Source organism: Rosa rugosa, chromosome 1 (genome assembly GCF_958449725.1).
Source record: "Rosa rugosa chromosome 1, drRosRugo1.1, whole genome shotgun sequence".
NCBI lineage: Eukaryota > Viridiplantae > Streptophyta > Magnoliopsida > Rosales > Rosaceae > Rosa > Rosa rugosa.
Genome location: NC_084820.1, coordinates 57,730,894 through 57,752,319, shown reverse-complemented (window position 1 = coordinate 57,752,319; position 21,426 = coordinate 57,730,894). Strand labels below are relative to the sequence as shown.

The 21,426-nt window shown below is 36.1% G+C and overlaps 3 protein-coding genes across 3 annotated transcripts in view; all 3 read right to left on the bottom strand.

The window, feature by feature from the left end:
• Window positions 1–1,142, bottom strand: part of LOC133731411 (actin-related protein 2/3 complex subunit 1B-like) — a 5,034-nt gene extending 3,892 nt beyond the window's left edge. The window contains exons 1-2 of the mRNA XM_062158791.1: window positions 410–1,142; window positions 146–236 (exon numbers count right to left, since the gene is read on the bottom strand). Of these exons, the coding sequence (XP_062014775.1) occupies window positions 146–236; window positions 410–479 (161 nt within the window). The 5' untranslated portion in view covers window positions 480–1,142. The remainder of the gene's footprint in view (window positions 1–145; window positions 237–409) is intronic.
• A 3,751-nt stretch (window positions 1,143–4,893) lies between these two features.
• Window positions 4,894–12,421, bottom strand: LOC133725655 (probable LRR receptor-like serine/threonine-protein kinase At1g07650). The gene is made up of 24 exons (XM_062152993.1): window positions 12,166–12,421; window positions 11,656–11,833; window positions 11,445–11,516; window positions 11,264–11,332; window positions 11,089–11,160; window positions 10,703–10,774; window positions 10,515–10,586; window positions 10,097–10,168; window positions 9,941–10,012; window positions 9,794–9,865; window positions 9,637–9,708; window positions 9,405–9,476; window positions 9,260–9,325; window positions 9,099–9,170; window positions 8,966–9,004; window positions 8,803–8,858; window positions 8,276–8,664; window positions 7,997–8,192; window positions 7,661–7,807; window positions 7,379–7,497; window positions 7,032–7,242; window positions 6,695–6,935; window positions 6,360–6,510; window positions 4,894–6,058 (listed from the first exon to the last, which is right to left on the bottom strand). The coding sequence occupies exons 1-24, from the start codon at window positions 12,296–12,298 to the stop codon at window positions 5,669–5,671; spliced, it is 3,105 nt and encodes a 1,034-aa protein (XP_062008977.1). The 5' UTR covers window positions 12,299–12,421; the 3' UTR covers window positions 4,894–5,668.
• A 5,457-nt stretch (window positions 12,422–17,878) lies between these two features.
• On the bottom strand, window positions 17,879–20,531 carry LOC133725654 (protein trichome birefringence-like 43). Its single transcript, XM_062152992.1, has 5 exons — window positions 20,207–20,531; window positions 19,284–19,455; window positions 18,956–19,137; window positions 18,719–18,877; window positions 17,879–18,373 (listed from the first exon to the last, which is right to left on the bottom strand). Exons 1-5 carry the CDS (start codon window positions 20,464–20,466, stop codon window positions 18,073–18,075), a joined length of 1,074 nt encoding a protein of 357 aa, XP_062008976.1. The 5' UTR covers window positions 20,467–20,531; the 3' UTR covers window positions 17,879–18,072.
• Between the last annotated feature and the right edge of the window lie 895 nt (window positions 20,532–21,426).

Sequence of the window (21,426 nt, the reverse complement as noted above, 5' to 3'; positions counted from 1 at the left end):
TCACAACTACTCAAACTGCTCTCTAATTGTTTCAACCAAAACTCGTTCCCCGAGTGCATCTCTCTCCATTTTGCATTAAATATCACATTAGAACAGGTTTTTTTTTTCCGACAACTATCATTGCAAGCCCATGAGTCTGAAACACAGTACCTTCTGAAGAACATGCAGCTTTTCCCATTTGGATTGCATCAGAGTATAGATGTGAACTTCATTGTTATTTGGGCAAAATGCCAGCACTACAAAATAACATCAAATTACAAAAATTTCAATCAAAATTTGATCTTTAAGCCAATAAACTACACAGTAAATACCATTCAATTACCAGACTCTAGTAAAGCTTCAATCTTTAAACAACCCAATAAACTAAAAGAGAAAACAAATATCAGAAACCAAAACCCAAAAACATTACTTGAGCGATCAGGGCTCCAAGCATGGCAAGTGATGCACTGAGCAAAACGGTGCACTTCGACCGCGGCCATTTCTTCAGCGCCAGAGAAAGTTTGAAGCTTTAAGCAAATCCACAGCTGCGGTGGCTTTCAAGACTTGGAATTGTGGTAATACAAGTTTAAAAGGGAAGAGAATGTGAATTTGGGAATAGGTAGAGAGATCTGGAGCTTGAAATCAGATCCAATGTTTCTTTAAGTTGGCATTGGCCACGTGCTTGGCATGTGTCTCCCAAACAAATTCCAATTTTTAATATTTCTTTTTTCTTTTTACTTTTACTTTTTTATTTTGGAAAAAATGTCCATTTACCAAAATTTTAACTACACTTACCTAAACATCTTATAAGATTATCCACTTACTAAACAAATTATATATTTTTTGCTCTAATACTCAATTAAGTTTTTTTTTAATTGTTTTTTATTTTTTAGGATAATTTTGCCCTTTATCACTTAGAGAGAGAGTGGAAGAGAGAAAAGTCATCGGAGACTTCACGGGACTTTGGCCACCGGTCACCAGACTTAGCCAGAGGCCTCCAAAGAAGTTGTTGAACATCTCATATGTCGCCGGAGACTTTTTTGCCCCAATAAACTTTTATTAACCCCAATAAAACTTGTTATTATCCCCCAAGAAAATTTTATTAAGTTTTATTGTCCCCGAATAAAAGTTTTATTATCCCCAATAAAAGCCAATAAAAATTTTATTGTCCCCCAATAAAAGTTTTATTGAGGGTCAATAATCAATGAAAAATGAAGATGTTCTTGATTTTGAAAGTTTTAGGAGGTTTATTGACACCCCCCCCCCCCCCCCCCCTCCCCCTCCCCCCCCAAAAAATAAAAGTTTATTGAGAAATTATTGTGCCCCAGTAAAAATTCAATGACCTCCCAAAAAAAAAAGTTTTATTGAGAGCAATAATCAATGAAAAATGAAAATATTCTTGATTGAAAGTTTTAGAAGGATTATTGCCTCCCAATAAAAGCTAATAAAAATTTTATTATCCCCCAATAAAAATTTTATTGTCCCTCAATAAAAGTTTTATTACCCCCAATAAAAATTATTTTTCCACCCAAAAAAAAAAATCAAGAAAAAGTCCATTAACTTGGAATAAATCATTAGTATTAACCTTTAAACAAAAGTAGATGACCAGTATATAACGATAAGTGGCAACCAAGGACAAGGTGATCAAAAAAAGAGTCGATTCGATCCCTGATTCTTTTTGCTCTAAAGTAGTAGAGCAAGGGAAGACATTATGAACAGATGAATTTTGATGTTTCATCACATAATGCCTACGAATCACCATAAGTTGCACAATATCCTAATCATGCCAACATGAGAAACTGAACCTAACTGAGCTACAACCTAATGCATTGCACATGAAAACTAGTACTACTAAAATTATGAAATTCCGAGTGGAGTCATTGCATATAGACAGAAAATGAAAAATTGACAGCACTCAGATAATATTTAAACAGAACCTTGAATTGAATAACACTGTCTAAACAATCTGGAGGTAAGTTTTCTTTCTAGTCATTCAAGTTACTGAGAAAACGACTAATAAATAGAAAATTCAAGTCTTACTTGTTCTTCTCAAAAGAAGTATGGACAAAATGTAATCTTCGTTTTTGTTTCCATGGTTTTGATGTCTAGATTATCTTTGAGAAATCATGCATGCATTTACCTTCAGCTTCTATGTTAACCCAACCCAGTTTAAACTAAGAGTTTATATATATTTCTTTTGAAACGGAGGAGAAATGAAGGAGATGAAGAAATGTGATGATAAAAAAAGTAGTAATGGATTGCAGAGTCACCCTATAACTCATAGGATGTGTAAAACAAGCACAAACAACCTACGGACATGTAAACAATAGATGCTCAATTGTTTTCACCTCAGAAGAACAAAGAAAGCACAAAGGAGATAAAAAAAGGTGATGATAAAAAAGAGTATCCAAAGTAGCAATAGCCCCAGCAAAACATCTCCGGCTAAAAAAATTAAAAAAAAAGTTACTAGCTATATGGAGTAGTGTTATATTTATTGGCAGCAGACTCTTTTTGATGATGATGGAGATGTTGATAAGGATCTAAGTAATAATTAAGAGGACACAAGTGTGATTCGATCGATACATTTAGTTAAGCTCATAACTATTAGCATCTTTATTTGACATGCAGCATCTGAATTCTAAACATGTATGCAGAGTTTAACAAAGATTTACCTTTTTCTTTACTTGATTGATGAAGTAGAATACTGATTGCACAGTAAGATCCCACTTGATCTGGCTACTGAAAATAACAAATGGCAACAACAAATTAGCCAAAATATAAAGGCAGATCAAGGAAAGACTTTGAACAAAGCTAAGTCTTCAAGGAAAAAGGAAACGGAAATTTGAACAAAAGATGGAAACGTACACTTACAGTGATTAAGTACAGAGGAAACAAAAATTTCAACAAAAGTTTGGAACTTTCCCGTGTTTGGGCTAACTCGTCACTTTCTTTGCTCGAGTTTACGATAAAAACACTATTATCCATCAAGTAATGGAATCATTCTTTGGCCTTCTCGTAGTACTCTAGAGCAGTGAAAAGAGGCGTCTTTTCTTCCCGGCCAATAGCGTTGATGAGTGAAACTCTGCCGTCTTCTCCGCCAATATTCTCGGCTATGCATGGCCACACATTCTTTCACTCTGTCCAAATTTCCATTGACAATATCTTGCGGGAGAAACTCCACCAAAGCTGAGGACCTTCCATCAGCCGGTATATATTCCTCCTTCGTGAGTGTCTTCACCTCATCCTAACAATCAATGGAGAAATTGTTAAAGATTGAAATGAAATTTTTCACAATCATAGAATCATTGAAGGAGTTTTTTTTAAGCTCACCTCGTAGTTCTCCATGGGTCCAAAGTTGCTTCTCTCAGGAGCTCTTGTTCAAATGACCCAAAAGAAATGATTTTAGTTGTCTATTAATGCAGTCTTCACTATGGAATTAACCGAAAGAAAAATCAGGTCTTAGGTCCAGCCAATAGAAACTCACTTAGATTAATGATCAAGTTCAAGCCTCAGCAATCTTTGATTAACTGTCGTCTTCAAGTCCTCAACAAAGCGAACTCTATACAAAGTTCTTCATTAAGCTCGTGGAAAATCAACAAGCACCAAAGACATATGTCGATTCATCTACCTTCAAAGCCGAAGAACACTCACCACGTGACACCACTCATGGCTCAAATCTGATCAAGATCAAGCCTTTGCAGCCCTTGATCAACTGTTGTTGTCAAGTTGTCAACAAAGCAAATCATCCGCAAGGTTCTTCATCAAGCTCGTGGAGAATCCACAAGCATACCTACACACGTGCCGATTCATCCGTTACCAAAGTTGAAGAACACCCACCACGTGACACCACTCCTGGCCCAAATTCGATCAAGGTCAAGCCTCTACGGCTCTTGATCAACCGTCATCTACAAATCTCCAACACGATAAGAAGTTCAAACTACAACCGTTCGATTCAAGATCAAGTGCTCACCACCCTTGGATCAAAACAACATCGGAGATTGAATCAAAGGAAACTCTTGTAGAAGAATACTGACAGAGATTGTAACCCTCAAATTCATTAATAAAAAATATATTATTTTGTACACTTGTCATTTTTTCATTCGTTGCAGGATTTTCGTGTTCACATGTGAAATTTCATCTTGTTTTAACCGTACCAGAAGTACATATGTCTAGAGTCCAGACTCGAATTAAGATCGATTAATTACCAAGGAGCTAGTATCCTTTGAGCTAGCTAGGCCTCCCTCTTTCAAATTGAGTCTTGATTTGCACTGTATCTGGAGAAAACCATTGAAAATGTTTGAAACTCTACAATAATTTCATCTTCAAATTAATACTATACTAAGCTTAATTAAGAAATCAGCTAGAAGCTAGAGCTTCATAGTTAGTTTATAGCTTAAAAATATTATCGGATCACATAAACCACAGCAAGCTTCGACTACATTTTTAACGTCCAGTTTAGTTCCAAGTTCCAACACCTCATTTAGGATTTAGGAGCGGGAGAGAGCTAATCAAGACTCGGAAATACTGCTTTATTAAAGTAAACAATCAATTACACCGACAGTATTCGTACGCAAAAAATACACATTTTTTTATTTTTATAATTTTTTGAAATGGAGGAGAAATGAAGGAGATGAAGAAATGTGATGATAAAAAAGTAGTAATGGATTGCAGAGTCACCCTATGACTCATAGGATCTGCAAAATAAGCACAAACAACCTATGGACATGTAAACAATAGATGCTCAATTGTTTTCACCTCAGAAGAACAAAGAAAGCACAAAGGAGATGAAGAAAGGTGATGATAAAAAAGAGCATCCAAAGTAGCAATAGCCTCAGCAAAACATCTCCGGCTAAAGAAAATAAAAAAAAGTTACCAGCTATATGGAGTAGTGTTATATTTATTGGCAGCAGACTATTTTTGATGATGATGGAGATGTTGATAAGGATCTAAGTAATAATTATTTAGTTACATTTTTGATGATGATGGAGCTTAACTAAAAGTTTGGAACTTTCCCGTGTTTGGGGTAAAAAGACACTGAAACTTGAAGAAAGCTGAAAACTTATAGTGATACAGCACCAAGGAAACCGAAATTTGAACAAAAGTCGGAAAGTTTACAAAAGAAACAGGCCAAGATTTCATCTTGTTTGGAAAGTATACCGCTCGAAATCCAAAGCACAGTCCATGGCTAACTCGTCACTTTCTTTGCTCGAGTTTACGATAGAAACACCATTATCCATCAAGTAATGGAAGCATTCCTTGGCCTTCTCGTAGTACTCTAGAGCAGTGAAAAGAGACGCCTTTTCTTCCCGGCCAATAGCGTTAAGAGTTTATATATATTTCTTGGCCTTCTCGTAGTACTCTAGAGCAATGAAACTCTACAATAATTTCATCTTCAAATTAATACTATACTAAGCTTAATTAAGAAATCAGCTAGAAGCTAGATAGGGATTTTGAGGTGTTTTCCAATGGAACTGATAGGAGGAGCATTACGCTTCTTGAAGTTGGATGGCTATCACCTAGTAGCTTAGCTATCTCATATATATGATGTGAAGCTCTACCTACACAATGTGTTCATCAGATTTCACTGAACTCACTCTTAAAAGATGGAGCCGGAGGACTAGGTTGTTAAAAGGTGGAATATGGCTAAGCTACAACCAGAGCTATACAAAAGGTTCCAGACTCTTAAATACTACACAATGTATTCATCAGCTTTAACTGAACTCACGCTTAAAAGATGGCCACTCTCTTCTGATTCGTTATATGAACCAGAGGTACCGGTACATGGACCATTGATTGACATGCTTTGAGTACGGCTTGGATGTAGCCAGAAGTGATTTCTGATGGCCTTGTACTTGGAATTAACGGCTGAAAAGCCAGGATCAGAAAGAAGGTCTTGAACTTCTGTTTTTCCTTCAAGCATGCTCACAACTTGGGACATTTTAGGCCTTAGAGTTGGAGAGGCATTGGTGCATAAGAGAGCAACATTTAGCATCACCATTGTCTCCTCTGACGAATATTCTGAACCCAAGGCTGGATCAACCAACTCCAATAGACTCCCCCTCTCTTGCAGAACATAAGCCTGAAATAAAACCAATTTGAGATGGGAAAATATGGTGAAAGGAAACTAAAATGAAGAGTTGACAAGAACTATATACATGCAAAGGTACATTTGGACAAACATACATATAAGTCTTTTATTGCTTCCCTAAGCTGAATTTAATGAAGCAGTGACTGTTTTCGCTAAGAAAATTGATTTCAATATTCTTTTCACAAAAACATATTACAATATCTGAAGTTTGCAAGTTAAGGAATTGCTTGCGAAGAACTAGCGCTTAAAACCGAGGGAAGAAAATGAAACAAAATTTAAAGTGTGTAATTACCCAATCAAGAAGGTAGACGAATTCCTCCTTTGGCCTATAGTTTGTATTGCTCTTTCCGCTAACAATTTCTAGTGCCACAACTCCAAAGCTATAAACATCTGCTTTTGCGGTTAAGTAGCCACGCATGGCATACTCAGGAGCCATATAACCACTGCAGAGAAGGGCAAAGAAAATATTGTTTGGATCCTTGTAGTGATGAGGAATTGCATCATGGCATTTGAATTTCAGCTCACAGGTTATATCTCAGTAGCTTCACCCTAGTTTTCGTTGCAATAAAGATTGACTCTTCAATTCATAAGAAATCAAAGAGTTAATTGTGAATGAATTGAACTTACATGGTTCCAGCAATCCGAGTGCTAATGTGGGTGTTGCCATCCTCATTAAGCTTTGCCAAGCCAAAATCAGAGATTTTAGCATTGAAATTCTTATCAAGCAACACATTGCTCGTCTTGATATCGCGATGCACTATTCTTATTCTGGATTCTTCATGTAGATAGGCCAAACCTCTAGCAATACCTAGGCAAATGTTCTTCCTAGTAGGCCAGTCCAATTTCAATCTGCAAGTAGGGTCTCTCGCTGTATATGATCAGAAAAATTTCCCACTTGCCATCAGAAATACTATAGGTTAGAATGATAATGCAAATCCTAAACAGCTTAAAGTCCTTTTCTCACCGAAAAGAGCACGCGATACACAGTTATTCTCCATGTACTCGTAAATTAACAACATCTGGTTTCCTTCAACACAACATCCATACAGCTTCACAAGGTTTGGATGTTGCAAGGCAGAAATCATGCCTATCTCATTTATAAATTCTCGATTTCCTTGCTTTGATTTCGAGGAGAGCTGCTTCACTGCAATTACTGTGCCATCTGCTAAAAGACCCTAATAAAAAATTAGAGTAGAGTTAGTCTCTGATATATTGTGGGATCTACACATGCACTCTCAATTGACTGCTAAACAGAAAAAAATTGTTCTACTCAGATGGAAGAAAAACATGATATAAGTTACAAAACATTACCTTGTAGACTGAACCAAAACCACCCTCCCCAAGTTTGTTTGCTGCATCAAAGTTTTTTGTCGCAGCTTTTATCTGTTTTAAAGTAAAAAATCCTGTTTGCAAATCCATTTCTCTGAGCTCTGCTTCGATGTCAATTAAGATAAAGTATTAAGAATTATCTCTTGTTCATAAAGACAACAGTTGAACTATTCAGACATTGTGGACAAGGCAAAACTTGAATCTTAGGAGATAGAAGATACTAATTACGACTTTGACCACACTAGACTTTAACATGTTTCAAACCTTTATCTGCAGCGATCTTTCCTCCTATGTAGCCCTTTCTCCACATAATACCTGCGACCAAAAGCAGAAGCAGAAGTGCTGCAGTTGATATTCCAATTGATGTTATGGCTTTCTTCTTTTTGCCATCATCTGAAGGGACTTCAAAGTCTGCAAAGATGTACATTAATTCCAATCAAATTAATCAAACAAAAAATAAACTCAACTTAACACGTATTTTCCATTAAAAACTTATACTGCATTATCAAAAGCATCAACAATGAATACAGTTCTAATTCATGCATGAACGATTTCAAGTAGGATAAGTACAAAGTGGGAGTGTAACTTAAAAAGACTTACTAGGATCTACTGATATAGCTGATATGAGAGGACCATAAAACCCTCTATCTGGGATGCCAGTAGTTCCTTTTCCAGCCCAGTAAAAATGGATCTTGAGTGTATGACTTGAAACCATCGAAGTGAATGTCTTTATAATGCGCTTACCAGTACCACCAGCTTCCTTTTCTATATTGAAGTCTTTTAGAACCCGCTTATCCTATATTCAAAAAATAGTACAGGTTAAATACTTAATCATATAGGATCAAGGTTTGGTTTGTTTAAATAATGTGACGTATTTACCTGGATGTACACATCGAACATACGCTCTCCAAGACTATTAAATGATTTATCATTAGTAAATACAATCTCAGCAAAGTGGAGTTTGATAGTATAATTTCCATTCAGGAGACAGAGTCCATAATATGTAAGAGAAATGGCAGATGCGCGTGCTGTTGTGTACAGTTCTGAATCGATAACAGACACATTGGAAAGTGCAGATGTATTGGATTTAATGTAGATATCTGCATCAACATCATTATCCATGAAGTTCCCTGTACTGCTGAAGGCCCAGTTCTGGTTCTGAGACGAGTAATAGAATGAAGCACCTTTTTGTTCTGTATCAGCTTGATACTTAACCCCACCAATATTTATCTCCCTTCCACCACAATTAATATGTAAGGAATGATGTTCTGTTTTCCATCATGACAAATCAAAACATGTTCACAAGAAATCTCTCTCAATATACTATCTGAATAAATTGACGTGAAAATAGATTGAAGTAGATCACACATGTAGAGGTCAAGTTTGGGACCAAAAGATATTCTTACTTGCTCCCGAAGCAGAACATGGATAATTTCTTTTTAAGCATTCTGCGACTCTACTTCTGTAACAAAGAACAATATGAGAATCAAGAAGAGAATGACAAAGGTTGGCATGTTTGATCACAAACCAGAGAAAGCATTAAGTTTCTCCTATAGTTCAGAATCTTACATATTATCAGCTGATGACGAATAGCTCTCTACTAAATTTCTGCAATAAAGAACCAAGGCAGTCTTTATCACACTCTACAAAGTGATTGGCTAAGATTTAAGAGAAAGATATGTATAGCATATATCATACTCACACACTCCCTCTATCACATTCAGTGGGAAGTGAGCTTGAGCTTTCCCAAGTGAAGTTGTTGTAAGAAAAATCCCTGAATACCAAATTTCAACTAATTAATCATAATAAAACAGTAATCTTATAAGTAAAACAAAATAAATGCTGCAGTTTTGTGTTTCATACACTGTCTTGATTCGTTTCAAGACCCATCCAGGTATAGTTCCAGTAAGCTTGTTTGCTGTTAAATATCTGAAGTCAAACAATAGTCTCTTTTTGTTAATGAGAATAAGATTGTGAAGATGAAAACTTATGTAGGACATCTACTCACATGAAATCAACTTTTGTCAGTTTTTCAAATGATACTGGTACCGCACCGGTCAACTCATTATAGCTGAGGTCACTACATAGATAGCTTTTGAGTTAGAAGTTTAACGAGTAAATAGGTAAATAACCCATTCAAGTTCTACGATGCAAAATGGCTTCCTTCTAATGCTAGAAATATCATTATAATAAATAAATTATCAATTAAGCTGAATAAAGTCATTTGTTGAAATACTTACAGGTTTTTCAATCTTTCCATATCGCCAATGTAATGCGGGATCTCTCCATATATTAAGCAGTTCCTCAGTACCCTGTATCACACTTTTTCAATAAACTACTGATTTAATTTGCAAGTAGTAAATATAAAACATAAAATTGGTTAAGATTCCAACTCACAATGTTTTCAAGTGAGCCATTTCACTCAATGGCGGGAAAGAAGACCCTCTACCTTTTAAGTCAGTTATCCTCCTAAAAGACATTAGAGAGGTAAAACCACAATGTTATATGTGAAAGAAAGATATATAAGACAATATAATTACTTACAGATCAATCAAGCGTGTTAGGGCTGATATACTAGAAGGTATAGGACCCTCAAAAGGGCAACCTTGAATTACCCTGTAACATAAAAATATTAATTTTGACAATCAGTAAAACTATATAACATGCTTGAACTAATAAAAGTACAGGGGCAAAGCTCACAATTTTGAAATCTGCGTCCAGTTTCCAATGAAGTCAGGTATCTTTCCAGAGAAGTTGTTGTCAGTTATCCTCCTAATGAATTCCAGAAACAAACATAACAGGCAATCCAGTAAACATCATATGTTTCAAAGATAAACCATCAACATATTTTCAGAAACCTGAAACAATCTATACAATGATCATATGCAGATATGAATAATCAATGTAAATTCTGTAACTTTTGGCATCCTAATGAACTGGTCAGAAGAGCTAAAACAACTGCTCGCATATTTTGTATATTGTTGTCTTTAGACTAGTTCAACCTGAGTTTTATTGTGTTTTATATGTTGTATGTTGATCACCTATTATGCAGTCATGAAATATTGGTTACTGTATTAGGTTGACAAATCCACCAGATTACCAAGATATGCTTCCTTACATGTCAAGCAAATTGGTCAACTTTGCTAGTGCTTGTGGCAATTCTCCAGTGAATAGATTTGACGATAAAATGCTGAAGAAAAATAATGATAATGTCAATGCAGTAATTGCAAATAAAATACAAAAGTCTTTAACAATATTAGTAGGAATTTCGAATAACTGATTGCAAATGAAGTGATGAGACATTACAGCTTTTCTAACTTGACCAACTTTCCAATTTCCAACGGAATGGGCCCTGAAAAAAGGTTTCCTTCTATGCTCCTGTAAGTAAAATGCTCAAAGAGTATTATTTTCTTTAGAGAATCTGCAATGGTGTTTTAAACAATTTCTAGAGAGCCAAGTCTGCTCAACATGAAAAAGACATGCAACAGATTGACCAACCATATCAACCATATACAATTTGTTTATCTAAGTACATGATTATTGAATATTGATATGAACATATTGCAGTACATATATGCAATGTTGAGATTCACAAATAATATGAGAGACTCAATTCTCAATCTCATATTGCACTACAATGGGAATCCCACTGAACCTATATGAGAATTCAAGAAAGAATTAAACATGCATACAAGTTTCTGAGGGTGGTAATATTGGTGAGGACTTTTGGAAATGGACCCGACAATCTGTTCCCCATAAGACCTCTGCAAGATTCAATAGAAAGCAAGAGATACAATTATTCACTGATTGAATCACTAATTTAATAACTTAGGAGAAATGAAGTGAATAAGTAATTGAAATACTTACAGTTCCTCCAACTGCATGGTTGCCCATTGAGAAGGTATGGAACCAGTAAGGAGGTTTCTACTCACATCTCTACAAAAAAGAAGAAGGGTTTCAACTTTCAAGATTAGTGGATGATACTTGGAATGCAAAACTGAAACAGACATTTTAGAATAGGAATGTGGATCGGTTTAGTTTTGCTTACAATACTTTGAGGTAATGAAGCTTTGAGAACTCTGGTGGCAGTGTACCAGTTAAATTCTGTGCCTTCAAAGCTCTGCAATTAAATTTTAAGGTAGACCCAACTCAAATCATTACTTTATCATTTAGACTAGAATTAATCTATTATTGATTGTCATTACTCAGTTAACTATAAACATTGTTAAAGATATCAAGGAAGAGAGAGAGTGGTGTACATGCTGACTACGTGGCAAGAGGAATTGTTGTTGAAGCTGCAATCGCAAGTTACAGAGCTCTCAAAGCTTTTCATCCCATCTACAAAAACTCTCCAATTCCCTTCTCCTGTGCAAGGATCTTTCCCAAAATCCCAGTCTTTCTTCCCCAACTTCTTTGCTATCTCTTTCAATGCATTCACTGTGACATTAAGGCACATATATGAACAAAATGACATTAGAAATTGGTTTCAGACCAACCAAAGGAATAAATTTATGTAATGGTTCTAATGAAGAATCTTGAATACTATGAGAAACCCAATTCAGCTAAGCTGAGTCACTTGCCAAATCTTGACTCAGAATCAACTTGATTGACACAACTGAGCTTAGTTGAAATGAGCTCACTTAAGAATGACCCCATGCATTTATTCAAAATCTAAATTGAAAAGCTTTCACTCTTTACTGTTGTACTCTTAGAAAGGCCAAATGGGTGTGTGAAGAAATTGATAACTTAATTTCTGAAGGGGGGGTTACCTTCCTGGCTCTGAAGCTTAGCTGTGGCTGCTTGTCCAAAACTTGCAGGGAAGAAAAATGCAGTGAAACTGAAGATGAGATATGCAAGAAGCAACCTTAGGAATGAAAAATGGTCAGTTCCCATCTGAGCCATTTTTACTTCTCTGTGAATTTGCGTCTCAAAGAAGCTCAAACTGTGAGGCCTCGGTTCCAGCACAGATTCTGAATCCCAGAGTAGTAATAGAAAGGAGGGGAATGGAAGAGTGCATGTTGTGGTGGGACTCCAAGTGTTTAAACTTGTAGTGTAGTGTAGTGTCAAACCAATAATCAATTGCTTCACACTTGTCATTTTCTCAAAAATACAACAATACGTGTAGAAAATGTGGACCGTTGGTTAAGAATATATTCTTTCTGTTCGGGGCATTCTTTCTTTTTTCTTTTACCTCTCGAGACTCAAATGATGTGAACAACGACAATGTAATGGACCATGTGAATATAACAAATGCAAAATGAGGAAGCTTGGATAAAATTTCTTCTTTCGGAGTGATAACCATATCATAATTCAACTTTTGAACAGATTAAGAAGTAACTTAAGCTAATTGGTCTTTCCTTTTTTGATATTGAAAAAGAAATTAATATATTTTATAGAGAATAATAATCATTTTTGAGAATCAGAGTTTCAACCGCGTTACGGAATACAGTTATGATCATGATAAATTATTTAATTACAAGTAAATATTGAAAATAATGAGCAAGTAACCATATTGCGGAACCAGGATTTTAAGGTTGGGGGGTCCAAATTAAAAGATTTTGTTCAACAACAAATAATTTTTTTTCCTTAAAAGAATAAACTAATAATTGTACCATTTATGCTATTGATATTTGTCTAATGCAATTAGTTTATTTGATTAAAAAAAAAATTATTGCATATGAAATTGACCACCATAAAAGAGAAGATAAATGCTATGAACCTTATTAGAGAATACTAACGAAAAAAAAGGAAACAATTTTGATATTATGATCAGATTACACAAAAGGAGAGAATTAAAGATCAAAATGTATTAATTATGCATGAAATCGTTTCTACAAATGGGGAGGGGAGGGGGGGGGGGGTCCATAAATACATTGAAGGCAAATACGCTGTGATTAAGGAAAATTATTAAAGTTAATTAAATTTTTTAGGAAACAGGGGGGGGGTGGTCTGGACCCTCCCGGGCCTTTATGTAATTCCGCCCCTACGAGCATGTAAGACAATACGAGCAAATAATTTGCCTAAAGCGAGATACATGTTGAAATTTAGAAATTGTTGAGTAGAATACGATTCACATAAGAAAATAAATTGATAGGGTTATATTAAACACATCATACTAGTACACCCTATCTATTCTACCATCGCTTCTCCATTGCTATTGTGGATAGCTAGAGTGAAACATAGAACAAAATTGTGGAAGCAATATTGCATATAATTCATTTGCAGGATTCAAACGTACGTGTAAACAAAATAACAGAGATCTGACAATTAGATGCCATGCACGTTTAATTTGTCTTCTGCTAACGATGGAGTACTTCTCCTTAATTCTTTTGTTTTGTCACCTAAAGGGAATTAGTTGTAAACTATTTTACATTATTTTTATGAGCCTTTTAATTAACCAATGAGATCAAACTAAACTCAAGAAAGCTATCGAATTGTGTATGAAAAATTTATGATTATTAAGAGCCGGCCAATACTATAGTTCTGGTCGCTCAACTGTTTTTAACTAACAAGTTTCAGACCGAGTCAAAATTTATATAATTTCTTTTACAATTTAGATTTGAATGAGCGTAAAATGAGTCACAACCATATATTATCAATGAATTGAGTTTAATCGTAACAGTGTAACAGTAAAACTGCACATTGTAAAAAAATTGCGATGACGTGGAACATAATAGCTTAGCCATCTCATATAATGCTTTACATAATTTTCAGTAGGATTATGGTGATGGACGCATCAAGTAGAATGAACTGAAAATGTGAAAGACCCTACTTCAAAGTCTTAATTAGACGCAGCTAATTATTCACTATTCATATAATATAATATTAGTATGTCTTGCAATAATCGAATCACGAAGATCGAACAAGATTGCTATAGTTTGATAGATAAATATATATATTCTTAGTTCACGGGACAAGAAGTCATTTGCTAATTAAGCTAGTATTCAATCTACGCGTTTCAAAGGGTGCAACTTATTTGACCAAATTAAAGAAAGAAAGAAGAAGATGGTGTCCGTGCAAGTTGCATTACGTACAGTATATCATGCAAAAACACATCTATATGATCATGTTCTGTCCCTTATTTCTATGTCCTTGTCCTTTATAATTGGTATGGGTTGATTCAAACTCAAATAGTGGATACAGATGGAGGGAAATATATATGTGATTCTAGAATGAGTGAGAGTCAAATAAAGGTCAACGACTATTATTTGGGTGCGTATAAAGGACGAAGGAGGCTTATCATCAAGCAGACCTATGCGCTGAAAAATTAGATCGAGGATCATTGCGAGAGTAGTTCTAATCAGATCGAAGACTACGATCAATAAAATTTGAAATGACACAGAGAGCACCTAGCTACAACATCGAAGAATACGATAAATAGAAAATGACAACATTGTCATTTCATCAATAGTGGGAGAAAAACCGGATCAGAACTCAAGACTTGCACTAGAACGTACAATGTATATATGTAACAAAAAAGCAAGCAAATGTTGGTGATCATCATTGGCATTTATAGTAGTACTAGCTAGCTAGCTAGCTAGAATAGAAGCAAAGCAAAGACGCGTTTGCATTTTACAGCTCATTTTCACACATTGATATGGACGTAATAATGAAACCGATGTGAATATATATAACTAGAGGCCGGGCAACATTAAAAGCAGCCATCTAATTTGGCTCTATTAATAAGTCGGGTGGATGTGTGTGGCCGTGTGGGGACATGCACCACTAGCTCCTCAATTCGGAATATTTACACACACCTTAATTTTGGTCTGACAATGTGATTGAGTTCTTTCTATTTTAAGAATTTAAGATTTTACTATTCTGATTCATATTCGATATCAGCGAGTTTTTTTTTGGAAAAATTTTTAGATTCTCAATAAACATGTGGCCGGGTGTCATAAATTATAACATTTAAGTATCCGATGCTTCAATTTACAATTTTTTTTCTAGAATGGGTTTTGTAGATTATGGAATTAGAAGGAAGTTATATATATATGCCCATGTTATTTTGATGGAAAATAATTCAAACTTTCAAAGCCAAGGTAAATGGCTGGTTTTAATTGGTCCACAAGAAAGGACAAATATTGGTTAATTTGTTTGCATACGAAAGACCAAGTGGGGGGTCAACATATATATGATAATGATAATGATAATGACATGACATGACAGCATTTCCTGGCATGGCCGACGTAGCTTCCTCCAAACGAACTTTTGACTTGACTTGTATACGTGCATATCTAGAAGAGACGTACCATGCTTACTGCTGCCTTTTACTACGTACGTACCTTTTGACCTATTTTACGTACATGTATGCATGCATGGTACGTAATCTAATTTACTAGCAACTAATTGGATTGTCTTCCTTCGTACGTTTACTATTTTTAATGCGTCTAGTAATCGGCTAAAATTTGTGAAAACCGCGCGATATTTAAACACATAAACTCTAACTGTAATGATAATTGTCATAATTCAAAATGCACATAAAGTCACGATGAATCTAGATTTCTTTATAATCTTTTAGATTTACGAGAGATTTACTTTCTAGGCCTCGTTTGGGATATACTTTTGATTTCGACTTGGTATTTGCTTAGGATTTTAGTATTTTAATTTCCAGTGTAAATAGTTCAATCCTATTAGAAGCTCGGTTTGTATTGTATTTTTACTTCTATATATACAACGGATCGACACCGGAGAAAGGAAAGAGCTAGCTTGCAACATATAGTAGCTAAGCTAGTTGGTGGGTTCCAATTATCCAGGCTTCGAGAGCTTAGGTCTCCTTAGATCATTGAGCCTCCTTTGTCATTGTCCGGCCCATGCGTGCACCCAAATGGCCGGTAAGTACAGAACTTGCTTCAGCTCGCTAGTAAGGGCTGAAGCTGCTTGCGATGTAAATGATAGGCACCGCACAATAAGAACGTTTTATTGGAAATTGGCCTTTAAGTTAGGATCATAGTGCCAAATACGAGGATTTTGTGTTACTCGCTCGCTCAATGGGATAGAGAGAATCATTGAAGCATCCTCAGGTAGGAGAGTTTGGTTTAACTCTGTCCACATTCCAATGAGGATGATTTGAAATAGAATCGCTAACATTGCCGGTGAATAGTGATATGAATATTTAGCGACGGTGGAGAAGGTTTGAAACTAGGAGATTTTCGAAGCTAGCCAAGGCTCAGCCTATGTACGTAGAAATTGCCTCACCATGGCCGACTTGCCAACGAACCCTTTGTTTCGATAAATCTTTGGTTGCTAAAATGTTACGCCATGCGGCCCATGCCAAGACCAACATAGGGTGAAAAAAAAAAAAAAAAAAAAAAAAAAGTGTCTTATACATCAGAGTAAACTCGGGGAACTCTTGTTTACCAAAAGAAGAAGGGAGATTTGGGTTTCAGAGATGTACTGTATCTAGCTACATGTTTAACCACGTACGCCATGCTTGCAAAACACAGTGCTCTCCAACCAAGACCCTAAACCCTTGTGTATAATCTTTAAGCCAGTAATCTTTGCACGTTAAGTCTAATAGACATCATCCTTGAATAACAACTGTTCCATTATTTGAGCCATCAGTTAGACATTCTCCTCTTGATTATCATAAAAGATAAGAAGTCCCAGAATTGGTTCTAGACATTGACGTCGCACATCCATCATCGCTTTCTAACGTTCACCAAAGTTGTCACGTTGCCAACTATCCAATGTCATATATGCTCGTAGACTGCCTTTTATATGTGATACAAAACACCATTGAAGTGAAGCATTCATTGTTGTGGGTCGAGACATAAAGACAATTGTCATTGGTATACCCTAGCCTCTTCTATTTCATGAATGATTATATCCACCCCTTGATCTGATCCTCTAGGATTATAACCACGATATATATGTTGGGTTACAGCGACCAGATTGATTTATGTATGCGGTTGAACATAGTGATAAACTGGTGTGGCAGTTTGTGGTATAAAAAAAAAGTGTCACAAGAGCAGGTTAGGGAAGTAAACCGTACCCTTATTATCAAGATTTGAGGTACCTGTAGTGGTATTGCAATTATCATTCTGAGTTGAGAAATTAACATATATAGGTACCCCCTGGTTTAGAAACCATAGCAATCATCGGAGCAAGAGTGAGAGGGATCGAACTTGGATTCTTGCTCAGTTCTAGAACTTGCATCGAAATAGGGGTGCACTGAGCTTTAATCTTCATCATTATGGTTCTGAACTCAAATGTAATGACCATGAAGAATGAGAATAATTCATGGATATACTCATCAGCCATTTCGACTCCCACAGCTGACAATTTGTGGATTGTCTACCTTTCTAAAGCTTTCAATTTGACGTCAAGGTGGTGAACTGGTGATTGCAACCCATCTTTTCTTCCCAAAATAAATCTAGTTTCTAGGCCTTGTACGTTTTGGAATCAGTAGAATGCATAGAATCTGACTATTATTTAGTTCCAATGTAAATAGTCCAATCATTTTGAAGCAATATTCTTAATCTCACTCCAAAGATCTTATTCATTTGATATGATGCCAAGATTTTCAGTACCAATTCAATTCAATCAACAATGCTGATTAGATAGCTCTAGCTATGATTACAAGTTTACAACAACATTTTCACCAAGTTAATTTTGGAGCATTAGATAGTGTTTATCATGCAAATCAACACTTACGATCCCGAAAGTAAAACAGTTTAACGTCGAATGACTTCAGCGTATAACAGCCTGTTCCAAGTATCAGGAACTCCAGCTAGACACCAGTGGCTGCAGTCCATGCCGCGGTGCCCTCCGTTGCCATATATGGATGGGTGTGCATCTTTCCTTAGCCGGGACAGTCCTGTTACATTGAGCAAACCCACCGGCTTTGACATGTCGCTCAACACTTTTTCCACAATCCCTTCTGCCGGGTGTCGGCTTCTTGGGTATGGTGGCACTATTAGTGGTTGTGTTTCCCTGCTGCAATTCTTCCCTTCAGGGTACCCCCAATAACTTGAACTGATGATTTTCACAACAAGAACATGGATCTTCAAGTTTAGTAACAACATAAAAATTAATGCAAGACGAGAATGTTAACACATTAGGTACTTTCAATGCTAGCTAGCTTAGCTTGTTAAGGAGAGATGACTACCGATGGTTAAGGAGTTCAGTCTACACTAAAGATTTGCTTGGCACTACGGGCTTTTGGAATGTCAAAAGTGTTTTTGGTGGTGTTTCAGGATGCAAATATCTCATGTATGGAAACACTATAAGAAAGGTTCTTGGTAGCATTTAACAAACTGATCAATGTGTGATGGGTCATGTTTGAGTCTACTGATCAATTTGATAATTTCCGAAACTTACTTCCAATGAGTGGGTGAGATCCCTTGAAAGAAGACTTTGGTTTTAGTCGGATCAACATTTTTGTCCACCCATCGAGCCCAAGTTTTTAAGGCTTTCTCATAAGCAACAAGGCGATCCATGTCTTCATGTAAATTGTCTCCATCTTGAATAAAATCCCACCTGCATAGATTAAATAATAATAGTCATATTAACTCATCGGAATGCATATAATTAAGGCCTGAGTGATGATGATCTCACGGTTGTTTCCTTCCTGTGTGGAGCCACCAATGCCATGAGTTGAAAATCAATATATCAATGTCTTTCCATGCTTTCTGATCCTTATGATCAATAGAGTCCAGCTTCAAAACCCTTCCCTGTCTTTCTTCTACAATGTCAACAAGAAGTGCATTGCGTGCAAGCATCAAAGAAGCATTGTGACTCTGCAATATATATAAGGGTATTGATCGAGTTAATTAGGATTAAGTATTCAAACTAGGTAAAAAGAGACTACTATATTAACTTCTCAAGGAGAAATTAATACCAATGTTAAAACCAAATGGCAATTAAGTCATACGGAAATTATTACCAGGAATGTCATTGTAGAGATGCTTCCTGTTCTTTCAATAGTGTACTTAGATTGTGGTGAGGCTGCATGAAGCATACATGTGAGAGATTGCCACTGGTTCAAACTTAGCGAGTCTCCAACAAACATGATGCGCTTATTTCTCAATCTCTCCAATAAATCTTCACCATCAAACCTATAAAAGTCATTCATAGTAAGAGAACAGTGGAAACATTACACAACTGACTAACTAAAATTGAGCTAGCTAGCTAAGCTAATACCAAACAGTTGAACCAAAAAGTATATCAGGAAGATCGAGGTACTAGTTAAGTAGTAAGCAAAATCTAAGGATGTCTCATCGGTTGGACTTGTAGCTTTGTGTCAGTAGTGTACTATCACAATTTAAGTTCGAAGATTAGAGTTAACCTCTCTATCCCATTGACATCTTTGATCTGATTTTTTCCCCTCTAAATAACAAAAAGAAGAATAAATGAAACAAAAAGTAAATACATATCGATTTATATTGAGGAATACTGTGGAGTGCCTACACAGTTACCCCAATACCGAGATGAGAGTTCGAATCTTCTATTGCCAATTTAGCAAGAACTAAGAAAACGCACATTGGAATCTTCTATTGATGATTGCAAAGATTATATTAATACTTTTGATACGATTGTAATTCGACATATTTTTAGAGAAGCAAATAGTGTGGCAGATAGATTAGCCCACTTTGCTAGTCTAGGTCATGTTTTTTACCTTTCTTTAGGAGAGGCTCCTGATTACTTACAGGATGTCCTCTATGAGGATTTTTGTAAAGCTTCTATGAGCGCTCGGGGTTCAGGTATTACGTCCCCCCGATGCGACATTCTATAATAAATAATAATGGGTTGAGCCTCCTAGCTTGACTGGATTCCAAACCCATTTTTTTTAAATAAAAAAAAACGCACCTTGGTAACATGCATGAAGAGGGTTGCCATCTATATTTGAGATAGTGTTTGTCGGGTCGCCCATTTTGTTGGCACTCGAACGCCTTCTCTATGAAGTTGCAGAGACTTGAATCATAAAGAGGATAGGAATCGTCATAAACCCAGCTTCCTTGGTAAATATCACACTTGTTCAAGTTCTCATATGCATGCTTCCCTTGTACTTGGTCATGTAGAAGTGGTAGCACCAGAAGTGCAATGGCAATAGTTCCCAATGCACCCATATATATGGAAGAAACTAATGGAGAATGAGAGAACCAGACCGTACGGATCGAGTTCTGTGAAGCTCTTAAGGGGATGAGATCGATTTATATAGAGATAAATTGATGGGAAAATTAATTTCGTATTCTAAATCAATCCACATGAAATTTATGAATGAATGGACATCATACTAATGCAGGTTGGCAAATGTTTCTAACGTGGAGAGAGTGGGGGGGGGGGGGGGGGGAGTTATAAAACTGTCACTTGTCAGCAGTTTGCCACATTTTTTTTTTGAAGTTAAAGGTGACTTGAAGGGTTCTATTGCCTAACTAATTAATTGTCAAGGACTAATTAATTAAGTCAATTGAAGGATGTAGATTCATGGCTAATGGGAAACGCTGATGGCTGGGTTGACAGTCAGATTTGACATGCATATTGTGCGTTGGAAATTAGAAATTTATATATTGCCTTTATTATTATTATTTTTATCCTATTAGAATTTTATGTTGGAATCTCTTTTCTTGATCCTGAGTTGTAGGGCAATACATAAAAGTGATCTTTACCAGAGCAAATGAAGCAGCTTTCCTTGAACCCATGATGATCTTGTTGCCCGCGTAGTCACTAGTACGGAGAGTGAGAAATTGGATTTTTCGATCCCATGTATCCGAAGAACAAAAAAAATTGCGAAATGTTGAAGGAATATCGATTTAGTGTGCCTTATCAAACTAGGAGTAGCAATAGGAGAGAAGGTTCTAGATTTCTCAATCCTACACGGATTGGTATTCCTTGTAACATTAGAACTAGCACTTTGTAATCCCTATATATAGGGCTCCTATTCTCAATAATGATACACACTTCTCTCATCAATCTCTCTCAATACCAATATACTTAAACACGTTATCAGCACGACTCTAGCCACAAAAACCGAAACCAACTATTCTGCCTACCTGCGTGCCTACTGCCCCAGCAGCCCCTTGCCCGAG